The sequence below is a fragment of the Globicephala melas genome, chromosome 4 (assembly GCF_963455315.2).
Source record: "Globicephala melas chromosome 4, mGloMel1.2, whole genome shotgun sequence".
Lineage (NCBI taxonomy): Eukaryota > Metazoa > Chordata > Mammalia > Artiodactyla > Delphinidae > Globicephala > Globicephala melas.
The window spans coordinates 55,663,962-55,676,819 of NC_083317.1; the positions used below are offsets into that span (position 1 = coordinate 55,663,962).

Here is a 12,858-nt window from a genome sequence, read left to right on the forward strand (position 1 = left end):
GACACCATCAATAAATTATTATTGTTGCTGTTGTTATTATTATTATCGCCATTATTGCTTAAGTTCTTTCCAGTTGGTTTCTACTAGTTTCAGCCAGAAGAATCTTAATAGGTCCCTCTTCACCTCTTCTCAAACCATATGAAGACTTCCAGTGACCTGACTCTCCCATTTTTTCTGACCTATTATCTATCTGCCAACAATACCACTGTTCATCTCCAACCACATGACTAACATAACAAGGAAAATCAAGCTCTCTCTACCATTTACACATAGTTCCTTGCTCTGCATTTTTTTTTTTTTTTACATCTCTTATCCTACTCTCCAGTCTACAGTCTTAACTTCTTTATCTCTTTCTCCCTTTCAGTCCCTCCTGGGTTTTAGGACTAAGGCACTCTACTCTCCCCAGGCTATTCCTCACTTTAATCCTCAGTTCCCTCCAGACCCACTGTTAATGACTCTTGGGTAAATACTTCCCTCTGCTCATATAAGATGGAGGCAGTTTGCACAGTGGTTAAGAATCTGAATAGCCCAGAAAATTAAAGTTATGGCAAACTCACTCATTTTTGTAATTCCCACAACCAATATCTACATCTCACTGCATCTGGCAACACAACAGCAAGCACCAGTTTTTAATAGAGTAGCCCTCACATTAAATAAAACCATCATAGACTATATTGTACAGTTATGTTGTTAATTTTCCTTTGAAATGTAAAATATTTTAAGCTTTTTTTTTTTGGTCAAAAGTGGTAACATCTTAACATACAAATACAAACCTTTTTGTAGTTGTAAGATTTAGCTTATAAATCGTTCAAATTGAAGTGAAAGATTACCAGGTCATTGTTAATGACTTAGTCTATTACGAATATGTGTATTTTTGTAAAGGAAAAGCACTTGTAGATATTTAATCAGTACTATATGTCTGTTTTGAAGAAATAAAATGCTGCTTAGAGATTCTCTTTAAATATTTTTCATTTTTGTGCTCAAATGTATTTTCTGTTGATCTATGGAATGTTCTGTACAAAGCTGTATGGTTGTACTGTTGGGCTAGACACTTGTGTTTTTTAAAATCTGTACTTAGCCAAATGTATCTGACCATATTAAAATATAGTATCTTTGTTATTAAAAATTTGATTGCAAAAAAGAAAAAAAGAATCTGAATAGCTCCACAATGACTACCTCTATAACTCAGAAAAATTACTGCGCTATGTTTCAGCATCATCATCTATAAAAAGAGATTAATATTACTACTTACCTAAAAGAGTTCCTGAGGATTATATGATATAAAAACAATGATAAAAGCCAACACTGCTAGGTATTATCTGTGATGGTTACTTTTATGTGTCAATTTGATGGGGCCAAGGGGTGTCTGGATAGTTGGTCAAACATTATTGTGAGTGTATCTGTGAAGATGTTTTGGATGAGATTAACATTTGAGCTGGTAGAATGAGTAAAGCACACTGTCTTCCCTAATATGGGTGGGCCTCAAGAAATCAGTTGAAGGCCTGAATAGAGGGGAAAAAAAAAAGCTGACACTCTTGCAAGTAAGAAGAAACCTCTGACTGTCTTGAACTGAGACATCAGTTTTTTCCTGCCTTCAGACTAGAACTAAAACATCGGCTCTTCCTGGGTATTGAGCCTGTCAACATTCAGACTGGAACTACATCATCAGGTCTTCTGGTTCTCAGGCCTTAAGACTCAAACTGGAATTAAACCAATGGCTCTTCTAGGTCTTCAGCTTGCTGACTACAGATCTTGGGAGTTGTCAGCCTCCTTAATCATGTGAGCCAATTTCCTATAATTAATATCTATCTAAGTATCCATCCATCCGTCCATAAATCTATCTATCCTATTGGTTCTCTTTCTCTGGAGAACCCTAATACACTATCCCAAGCACTTAGTAAACTTTACATGTGTGAATTAATTGTATTTTCACAAAACTTCATGATGTAACTACAAATACTAACCTCATTTTATAAATAAGAAAACTGAGGCTTAGAGAAGTTAAGGAATTTACCCAGTTTCACACAGCTCTCAGGTACTGGAGATTGGATTCTGACAGTACCTTGCACATATCAAAAACACTGTCATTTTTAGCCAGTAATATTATCATCCAATAGGCTGTTGCATATAGTCATCAATTTCCTCAGCTATACCTTCTAAGCATCTGTCTGTCATTTGTGTTCCTCTTAAATCTCACTGCCATGCCTTTATTCAGACATTTACAGTTTCTCACCTGGATCCTGGATTATGCCAGTAGTCTCATCAGAGGTCTCACCCAACCTCTGCTCTAGCCCTCCTCCAAATCATCCTGCACTAAGCTGCCAGAGCAACCTTACTACAAGTGACATCTAATCAGTCAGGTCCTCTTTGGACCACCCCAGGCTCAAGGCTGGGGAGGTGTTCCCTTGGCCCTGTGTAAATAGCTACAGGGTGATATTTTGTTTGCTTGACCACCTTCCCCACTGAATGGCCGATTCCCTGCAGACAGTAGAGACACATAATAAGTGCTCAATGCTTCAATGATATCACTCTCCTTCTGAAAAACTTCTGGTGCCTCTCCATTGCTTATTAAAGTAAAAACTCCTTATCCTGGCATTCAAGGCCATTTAACATGTTTACTCAACCTAACAGTTTTGTCTTTTGTTATTTATTCATCATTCATTCAGTCAGTAGTCAATTACTAAGTACCTACTCTTATTTAACATAGTGTTAAGTATTAAAAATAGAAAAATGACTGTTTCTATTATCCACCACAAAAATATTAGCTGAAGTATACACCTGATATTAACACAGATTTCCAGCTACGTCTCTGCCCTTCAAAAGTCTACTTTAAACACCATGGCAAAGCTACCTCTGTCATGAAGCCTTGCTTTAATCTCCTCCTCTCCCCTTTCTTTGAACCCTCAAACAACTTTGGGCCTCTTTTACATCATTTACACTATTTTCACCTCTATTACAATTATTTTCATACTCATCTTAACCTTTCTCCTAGACCCTAATCTCCTTGGAAGCGAAAACCCTGTCTTACCCACCTTTGTCTTCCTCATGCCCTATTTTTTAACAGAACAACTTGCATATTAGGCTCTCACTAAAAGTTTGCTAATTGGAATGAAATTTAACACTCACCACACTGAATAATGAATGGGATGGCCATGGCCTGTCTTCTTTGATATTGAATAGAATCTGAAGATTTCTCCATGTCCTTATTATTCAGGTATCCAAGTTCATTCCAAAACAATGTTAGATTTCTATTACCTAAAAAAAAAGAAAGAAGAAAGCAGGCAAAGAATAATGAAAGAAAATAAAATCAGTAAGATAAAGATGATAAGCAAAGGGAAATTTGGATATAAACACAATGTATATACAATACGATCTTGAACATGTAAAAACTAATACATATACAAAAATAAGTGATTAAAATATTTGACACTGGTTTCCTCTGGGTATGGGTGAAATTTGTCTTCTGCTTTACACTTTCTTACATTTTTCCAAACTATATGTAATAAATATGCAACATCTTTATAATAAAACTGAACACAATTGCAGTTATAAAAATAATACGCACTTTTATTGTTGCAATAAAATACATTGACACTTAAAACTTTTTTCTTAAATACTCCTAGGAGAGACTGCACTGATTAAACTTAAAAGCCACCCTTAAGACTATTGATACAAATATTTATCATCTTGTCTCACAGTCAGAGTTTTATTTTATCTCTGGTTCCCTTCTCCTCCAGTCTCTATTGTTTATGCCCTACCCTTGCCCTAGATTCTAAACTTCCTCCTTGCTTAGAACAGTACTTGTCATGGAGGCCCATTCAGGAGTCCTCCTTAAGAGGCTGTATTCTTATCTGTTGATCCAGCAATTGCACTGCTAGGAATCTTCCCTACAAACATATAACACAATGGCCATATATATCATAGCACTGTTTGAATAGAAAACAAAAAAACAAAAAAAAAAAAACCCTGGAAACAAGGTAAAAGTCCAGAATAGGGAACTGATAAATCCCATTTTCAAACAAGCGAACATTAGATAAACTTTAAAACACAGAGTTAGAGCTAAATATATTATTGCATCAAGATCTCCAAGACAGAGTTTTAATAATAATTTTTTTAAAAGATGTAAAACAGCAAACCTAGTATAATCAGCTTTTGTAATGTAAAAACAGAGCATATACGTATAAAATTTTGAAGGGCACACTTTTCTTTTCCTAAAAGGACACAAAAGAAAGTTTTAATAGTGGATACCATTGGAGAAAGAACAGAGGTAGAGAGGAAGGCAGGAGAAGGTACTTTCACTTTTCTTTTTTTACTTTCTGAACACTTTGAGTATTTTTACATGTGCATGTATTACTTTAAAAATACTTTTTTGAAAAAAGCACCCACATTTACCGTTCTGTCCAATATGGTAACCAACTGGCCACATGTGGCTACTGAGCATTGAAATGTGGCAGATACAGAACATTTCATCAATGTACAAAGTTCAAAGAGTAATATTCTAAAATATATATCTTGGAAATAAAATATACGAAATAGGGCCAGCCTTACATCAACCTTAACAATTGACTGTGTAATCCAGGCAAAATACCAATAAACGTCTTTACACCTTCCTGTACCTTTTAAAATTTAGGTTCAGAATGCTATGTGCCTTTAAGACCAGCAGGGAAGGAACTCAGTGTTCAAAAGGGGCTTTGCAATTGAGCTGGGCTGACAGCTACCCTCACAAATTCCTGGGTCTCTTACCTTGTTCCTTCACAAAATCCCTACCAGCTCTTGCCTCAGATTTCCCTTTGGATTCTGCTTCTTGGGCTTCTCTCAACTCAGACTTTTGGTTTTCTGCTCTTGGCTCAGCATTTGGTATTGGCCCAGCCCAGACTCCACTTTTTCGCTGCACACCAGATCCTGAAACACTCTTTAGTGTCTGGAGAGGGCTCGTGAGACCTTGTTCTCTGATTTCCACATGAACTACTCAGTTCTTATTATGTCAAGGCAGGAAGTGCTGTAGATTAAAGTCAGGTGACTTTGAGTGCTGCCTACCACAGATTTATTGTATAATTGCGGGAAAGCCGTAAATTTTCTTATCCATAAAGTGAGTGTTAACAATAACTTGCCTTACATGGTTATCACTAAGAATAAATATGAAGGTGCATTAAAAACAGTAGTGCTGTGCAGAAATTTAAGTTACTGCTGTTCTGTATTTGTTCTCTCTCTAAATGTTACTTCCCCAAGAAGACCTCACCTTTGCAAACAAGGAACTGTGCTTTAACACTATGCATGCCCTCAACTCAGAGCTCAGCAACCTGCACCTAATAAGCCCTCAAAAAATCTTGCTGCCATTCTTGATAAAATAGCTCATTAATGTTTTGTTTGGATAAAATGGAAGCGAAATAGCATCTCTCCCTGAAAATATTGACTAATCACAGTTAACACAACCCAGCAAACTTATAAAACGAACATCAACTGTGAATCCCAAAATAAACATTTTAAGAGCGATAAAACTACTAGCATGTTAGAAACACAGACACATGCCTCTCAAGGGTGGGGTGATACCTGCTCTGTGGTCACACCACTCTTACAATGCTTACACGTTACATTTCAGTTCACTTTATGTCTATTTTCCCTCTAGAAAGTGAAATCCTTGAAGACAATGGCTATATTTAGGATCTTGCTTTCAGTAGCTGACACTCAGAGCTTAATGTTTATTTATAAGACTAAATAATACTAAAGAATTACTGGCTATCAAAGATATAAATGAGAACACTCAGTAGCCCAACATCTAATGACCAGGACTGATAGAAGATATTATACTATTCAAAGTAGATATCAGGACAAAGGAAATAAATAACCAGAGATATTCAATCTGGGAATCAGAAATTGCTTTTCCTAACTGCCAATGGAACTTTTTTTTTCCTTCAGATAGCAGCTACTCCAATATGCATAATTTATAATATGTTATTAAAACAAATTTCCATGGAGTGGACCCTGAAGACTAGGTAGATGCTTCAGCAAGTGGATAAGTAAGTTGGCCAGACCAGAGAAACGGCAGTAGGAGGAAACATATCACACCAGTGTCTGTTTTCTTTCATGTGTTACTCAGTCTCTAGAGATTTATACAACTAACCTGAGAAAAAAATTCCTCCCATACAAGGGAACCCCCAAAAGTCTATCAGTGGATTTTTCAGCAGAAACCTTATAGATCAGGCAAGAGTGGGATAATATAATCAAAGTGCTGAAAGAAAAAAATAACCTGCCAACCATGAATACATTACCTGTATTGAAGCTATCCTTCAGAAATGAGGGAGAAATAAAGAATTTCCCAAACAAAAGCTGAGGGAGTTCATTACTAGACCTGCCTTACAAGAAATGCTAAAGGGAGTTCTTCAAGCTGAAATGAAAGGAAACTAATTAGTAACTTAAAAATGTTAAAATATAAAACTCACTGGTAAGGGTAAGTATATAGTCAAATTCAGAATACTCTAACTCTATAATGATGGTATATAAATCACTTAACTCTAGTATAAAGGTTAAAAGACAAAGTATTAAAACCATAGCTACAATATTTATTAATGAATACACAATATTAAAATATGTAAATTGTGAAATAAAGAACATAAAATGCTTGTGGGGGGAGGGAGTAAAACAGTTGAGTTTTATATGTGATAGAAGTTAAGTTGTTGTAAACTTAAAATTGACTGTTATAACTATAACATGTTTTATGTATGCCTCATAACCACAAAGCAAAAACCTATAGCAGATGTACAAAAGATAAAGAGAAAGGATTCAAAGTATAATACTACAGAAAATTATTATATCACAAAGGAAGAGACCAAGAGAGGAAGAAAGAAACAAAGGAACTACAGAATAGCCAGAAAACAATTAATAAGATGGCAATAGTAAATCCTTATCTATCAATAATTACTTCAAATATAAGTGGATTAAATTCTCCAATCAAAAGATGTAAAGTGACTGAATAGATAAAAACCAAGACCCAACTACATGATGTCTATAAAAGACTCACATCAGTTTTAAGGCCACACATAGGCTCAAATTGAAGTGATGGAAAAAAGATACCATGCAAATGGAAACCAAAAGAGAGCATGGGTAGCTATACTTATATCAGACAAAACATACTTTAAGTCAAAAACTGTAGGAAGAGAAAACGAAGGTTATTATTTAACGATAAAGAAGCTGATTCATCAAGAGGCTATTAATAATTGTAAATACATACACCCAACATCAGAGCACCTAAATACATTAAGCAAATATTAACAGATCTAAAGGGAGAAATAGACCACAATGCAATAATAGTAGGAGTCTGCATTACCCTTCTTTTAACAATGGATAGGTCATCCAGAGATAAAATTATAAGAAAAAATGGACTTGAACTATACATTAGATAAAATGGACCTAACAGACATACACACAATATTTCATCCAATAGCAACAAAATAAACATTCTTCTCAAATGCATATGGAATATTCTCCAGGATAGATCATATGTTAGGTCACAAAATAAATCTTAACAAATTTACAAGGATTGAATCATATCAAGTATCTTTTCTGACCATAATGAAACTAAAATAATCAACAAGAGGAAGAAAGCTGGAAAATTCACAAATAGGTGGAAATTAAATAATGGACTACTGAACAACCAAGGAGTCAAAGAGGAAATCAAAAGAGCAAAGGAAACAACCCATTTACCATCACATCAAAAAGAATAAAATATCTAGGAATAAATCTACCTAAGGAGGCAAAAGACTTATACTCTGAAAACTATAAGACACTGATGAAAGAAACTGAAGATGACACAAACAAATGGAAAGATATACCATGTTCTTGGATTGGAAGAATCAATATTGGTAAAATGACCATACTACCCAAGGCAACCTAAAGATTCCATACAGTCCCTACCAAATTACCAATGGGGTTTTTCATAGAACTAAACAAATAATTTAAAAATTTGTATAGAAATACAAAAGACCCTGAAGAGCCAAAGCAATCTTGAGAAAGAAGAACAGAGCTGGAGGAATCAGGTTGCCTGATTTCAGACTATACTACAAAGCTACAGTCATCAAAACAGTATGGCAGTGGAACAAAAACAGAAATAGAGATCAATGCAATAGAACAGAAAGCCCATAAATAAACCCATGCATAGCGATAAACACCTACATTAAGAAACAAGAAAGATCTCAAATAGCCTAATTTTATACCTCAAGGAGGTAGAAAAAGAACTAAGCCCAAGTTAGCAGAAGGAAAAAAAGAGCAAAGATCAGAACAGAAATAAATGAAATAGAGAACAGAAAACAATAGAAAAGATCAATGAAACTAAGAGCTGCTTTTTGAAAAGATAAACAAAAATGTTAAACTGTTAATAAGACTAGCTAAGAAAAACAGTGAAGACTCAAATAAAGTCAGAAATGAAAGAGGGGACATTACAGCTGATACAACAGAACTATCAATACAAAGGATCTTAAGAGACTGCTATGAACAATTATATGCCAACAAATTATATAACCAAGAAGAAATGGGTAAATTCCTAGAAACATACAAACTACCAAGACTGAATCATGAAGAAATAGAAAATATGAACAGACCAAGAGTGAGTAAAAAGATTGAATCAGTAATCAAAAATCTCCCAGCATTTTTTGATTGGGTTTTTTTTTTTTTTGATATTGAACTGGATGAGCTGTTTGTATATTTTGGAGATTAATCCCTTGTTGGTTGCTTCATTTGCAAATATTTTCTCCCATTCTGAGGGTTGTCTTTTTGTTTTCTTTATGGTTTCCTTTTCTGTGCAAAAGCTTTTAAGTTTAATTAGATCTCATTTGTTTATTTTTGTTTTTATTTCCATTACTCTAGTTGGTGAATGAAAAAAGATCTTGCTGCTATTTCAAAGAGTGTTATGCCAAAGTTTTCCTCTAAGAGTTTTATAGGGCCTGGCCTTACATTTAGGTCTTTAATCCATTTTGAGTTTATTTTTGTGTATGGTGTTAAGGAGTGTTCTCATTTCATTCTTTTACATGTAGCTGTCCAGTTTTCCCAGCATCACTTATTGAAGAGACTGTCTTTTTCTCCATTATATATTCTTGCCACCTTTGTCATAGATTAGGTGACCATAGGTGCATGGGTTTATCTCTGGGCTTTCTATCCTGTTCCATTGACCTATATTTCTGTTTCTGTGCCAGTACCATACTGTTTTGATGACTGTAGCTTTGTAGTACAGTCTGAAGTCAGGAAGTCTGATTCCTCAGCTCCATTTTTCTTTCTCAAGATTGCTTTGGTTATTTGGGGTCTTTTGTGTTTCCGTACAAAAAATGGGCATAAGATCTAAATAGACATTTCTCCAAAGAAGACATACAGATGGCCAAATAGCACATGAAAAGATGCTCAACATCACTAATTATTAGAGAAATGCAAACCAAAACTACAATGAGGTATCACCTCACACCAGTCAGAATGGTCATCACCAAAAAATCTACCAACAGTAAACGCTGGAGAGGGTGTGGAGAAAAGGGAACCCTCCTACACTGTTGATGGGAATGTAAATTGGTGTAGCCACTATGGAGAACAGTATGGAGGTTCCTTAAAAAACTAAAAATAGAACCACCATATGACCTAGCAATTCCACTCCTGGGCATATACCCAGAGAAACCCATAATTTGAAAAGATACATGCACCCCAATGTTCATTGCAGCACTATTTACAGTAGCCAGGACATCTAAGCAACCTAAATGTCCACCAACAGAGGAATGGATAAAGAAGATGTGGTACATACATACAACGGAATATTACTTGCCATAAAAAAGAATGAAATAATGCCATTTACAGTAACATGGATGGACCTAGAGATTGTCATACTGAGTGAAGTAAGTCAGACACAGAAAGACAAACATCATATGATATCACTTATATGTGGAATCTAATAAAAAGAGTACAAATGAACTTATTTATAAAACAGAAGTAGAATCACAGATGTAGAAAACCAACTTATAGTTACCAGGGGATAAGGGGCAGGAGGGATAAATTGGGAGACTGGGATTGACATATACACACTACCATATATAAAATAGGTAACTAATAAGAACCTGCTGTATAGCACAGGGAACTCTACTCGATACTCTGTAATGGCCTATATGGGAAAAGAATCAAAAAAAAAAAAGTGGATATATGTATATGTATAACTGATTCACTTTGCTGTACACCTGAAACTAACACAACATTGTAAATCAACTATATGTCAATAAAACATTTTTTTAAAAATCTCCCAACAAATAAGAAGCCCAGGACCAGATGGCTTCAGTGGTGAATTTTATCAAACATTAAAGAAATGAATACGTATCCTTCTCTATCTCTTCTGAAAAACTGAAGAGGAGGACACCCTTCCAAACTCATTTTATGAGGTCTGTATCACCCTGATTCCAAAACCTGGTAAGGACATTATAAGGAAAGAAAAGTATAGGCTAATATCACTGGTGAACATAGATGCAAAAATCCTCAACGAAACAAAGCAAACCAAATTCAACAGAACAATAAAAGGATCATGCGGTATTTATCCCTGGATGCAAAAACAGTTCAACATACATAAATCAATAAATATGACACACTACATTAATGGAATGAAGACTAAAAATCATATGATCATCTCAATAGGTACAGAAAGAGCATTTGACAAAATTCAACACCACTTTATGATAAAAACTCTCAACAAATGAATTATAGAAACTATGTACCTCAACATAATGAAGGCCATAGACAACAAGCCCACAGCCAACATCATACTCAACAGTGAAAAGTTAAAGTTTTTCTTCAAGATCAGGAATAAGACAAGGATATCCAATTTTGCCACTTCTATTCAACATAGTACTGGAAGTCCTAACCAGAGCAATTAGTCATGGAAAAAGAAATAAAAGGCAACCAAATCAGAAAGGAAGAAGTTAAAATTTTCTCTGTTTGCAGATGACATAATAGTATATATGCAAAACCTAAAGACTCCACCAAAAAACTAAACAAGGAATTCAGTAAAGTTGCAAGATTCAAAATCAACATACAAAAATCAGTTGCATCTCTGTCACTAACAATGAACTATCTGACAGAGAAATTAAGAAAGCAATTTCATTTACAATAGTATCAAAAACAATAAAATACTTAGGATTAAATTTAACCACGGAGATGAAAGACCTATACACTGAAATGTATTGACTGACGAAAAACACTGAAGACATAAATAAATGGAAAGATATCCTGTGTTCTTTGATTGAGAGAATATTTGATTGACCAGTGGAATAGAATAGAAAGCCTAGAAATAAACCTACACATATATAGCCAACTAATCTCTGACAAGGGTGCCAAGAACATACATAAAGAATATTCTTTTCAATAAATGGTGGGAAAACTGGATATACTCACAAAAGAATGAAACTATTTTACACCACTCATAAATATTAACCCAAAATGAATTAAAGACTTAATTGTAAGACCTGAAACCATAAAGTTCCTAGAAGAAAACATACAAAAAGCTCTCCTTAACATTGGTCTGGGTGATGATTTTTTTTTGATATGATACTAAAAGCACAAGCAAAAAAAAAAAAAAAGTGGGACTATATCAAACTGCAGTCTCTATATAGCAAATGAAACAATCAAAAAAATGAAAAGGTAACATACAGAAGGGGAGAAAATATCTGCAAGTAATTTATATGATAAGGGGTTAATACCTAAAATGTACAAAGAACTCACACAACTGAATAACAACAAAAAAACTCTTACTGAAAAATGGGCAAAAGACCTGAATAGACAGTTTTCCAAAAAAGACATACAAATGGCCAACAGGTACATGAAAAGGTACTCAACATCACGAATAATCAGGGAAGTGCAAATCAAAACCACAATAAGATATCACTTCATACCTGTTAGGATGGCTATTATCAAAAAGAGAAGATAAAACAAATGTTGGGGATGTGGAGAAAAGGGAAGCCTTGTGCACTGTTGGTGGGAATGTAAATTGGTATGAGCATTATGGAAAACAGTATGGAGTTTCCTCAAAAATTAAAAATATAACTATTATATGATCCAGAAACCCACTTCTGGGTATACATCTGAAGAAAATGGAATCGGTATCTTGAGAAGATATTTGCACTCCCATGTTCATTGCAACATTAGTCACTACAGGCAAGATATGGAAATATGGAAACCACCTAAGTGTCCAACGACGGTTGAATGGTTGAAGAAAATGGTGTGTGTGTCTGTGCACATGTGCGCTAGAGAGAGAATAAAATATTATTTAGCCAAAAATGTTGAAGATCCTGCCATTTGCTATAAGAATGAATGTGGAGGTCATTACTACTAAATGAAATAAGCCAGACAACAATATATGATATGACTTATATGTGGAATCTAAAAATAATAATAATAAAGTTGAACTCATAAAAACAAAAAGTAGAATGGTGGTTGCTGGCAACTGTGGGCCAGAGGTAATGGGGAGAGGTTGGTCAAAGGGTACAAGCTTTCAGTTATAAACTCAGTAAGTTCTGAGGATCTAATGTACAGCATGGTGACTATAGTTAATAATACCATATTGCATTACCTGAAATTTGCTAAGAGGGTAGATCTTAAGCATTCTTACCCCCCACACATGCAACAAGGTAACTGTGTGACGTGACAGATGTTTTAATTAACTTGACTGTGGTAAATATTTCACAAATATTTCATGAATTGTCATGTTGTTCACTTTATAAACATACATGATTTTTTTTTGTCAATTATAGCCCAATAAACCTGGAAAAAAATTCTTGTCTATCCTAGTCTAGCAAGAAATAGTAAAATTAATAATAAAATTTATTAAACTAGGTTGGCCTTAACATA

At 34.6% G+C, this 12,858-nt stretch overlaps 1 protein-coding gene across 1 annotated transcript in view; it reads right to left on the reverse strand.

Annotated features, from left to right (window-relative positions):
• The window catches only part of MORC1 (MORC family CW-type zinc finger 1), a 179,422-nt gene that overhangs the window by 80,186 nt on the left and 86,378 nt on the right, over positions 1–12,858 (reverse strand). The window contains 1 exon segment of the mRNA XM_060297564.1: positions 3,127–3,255. Within this exon segment, the coding sequence (XP_060153547.1) occupies positions 3,127–3,255 (129 nt within the window).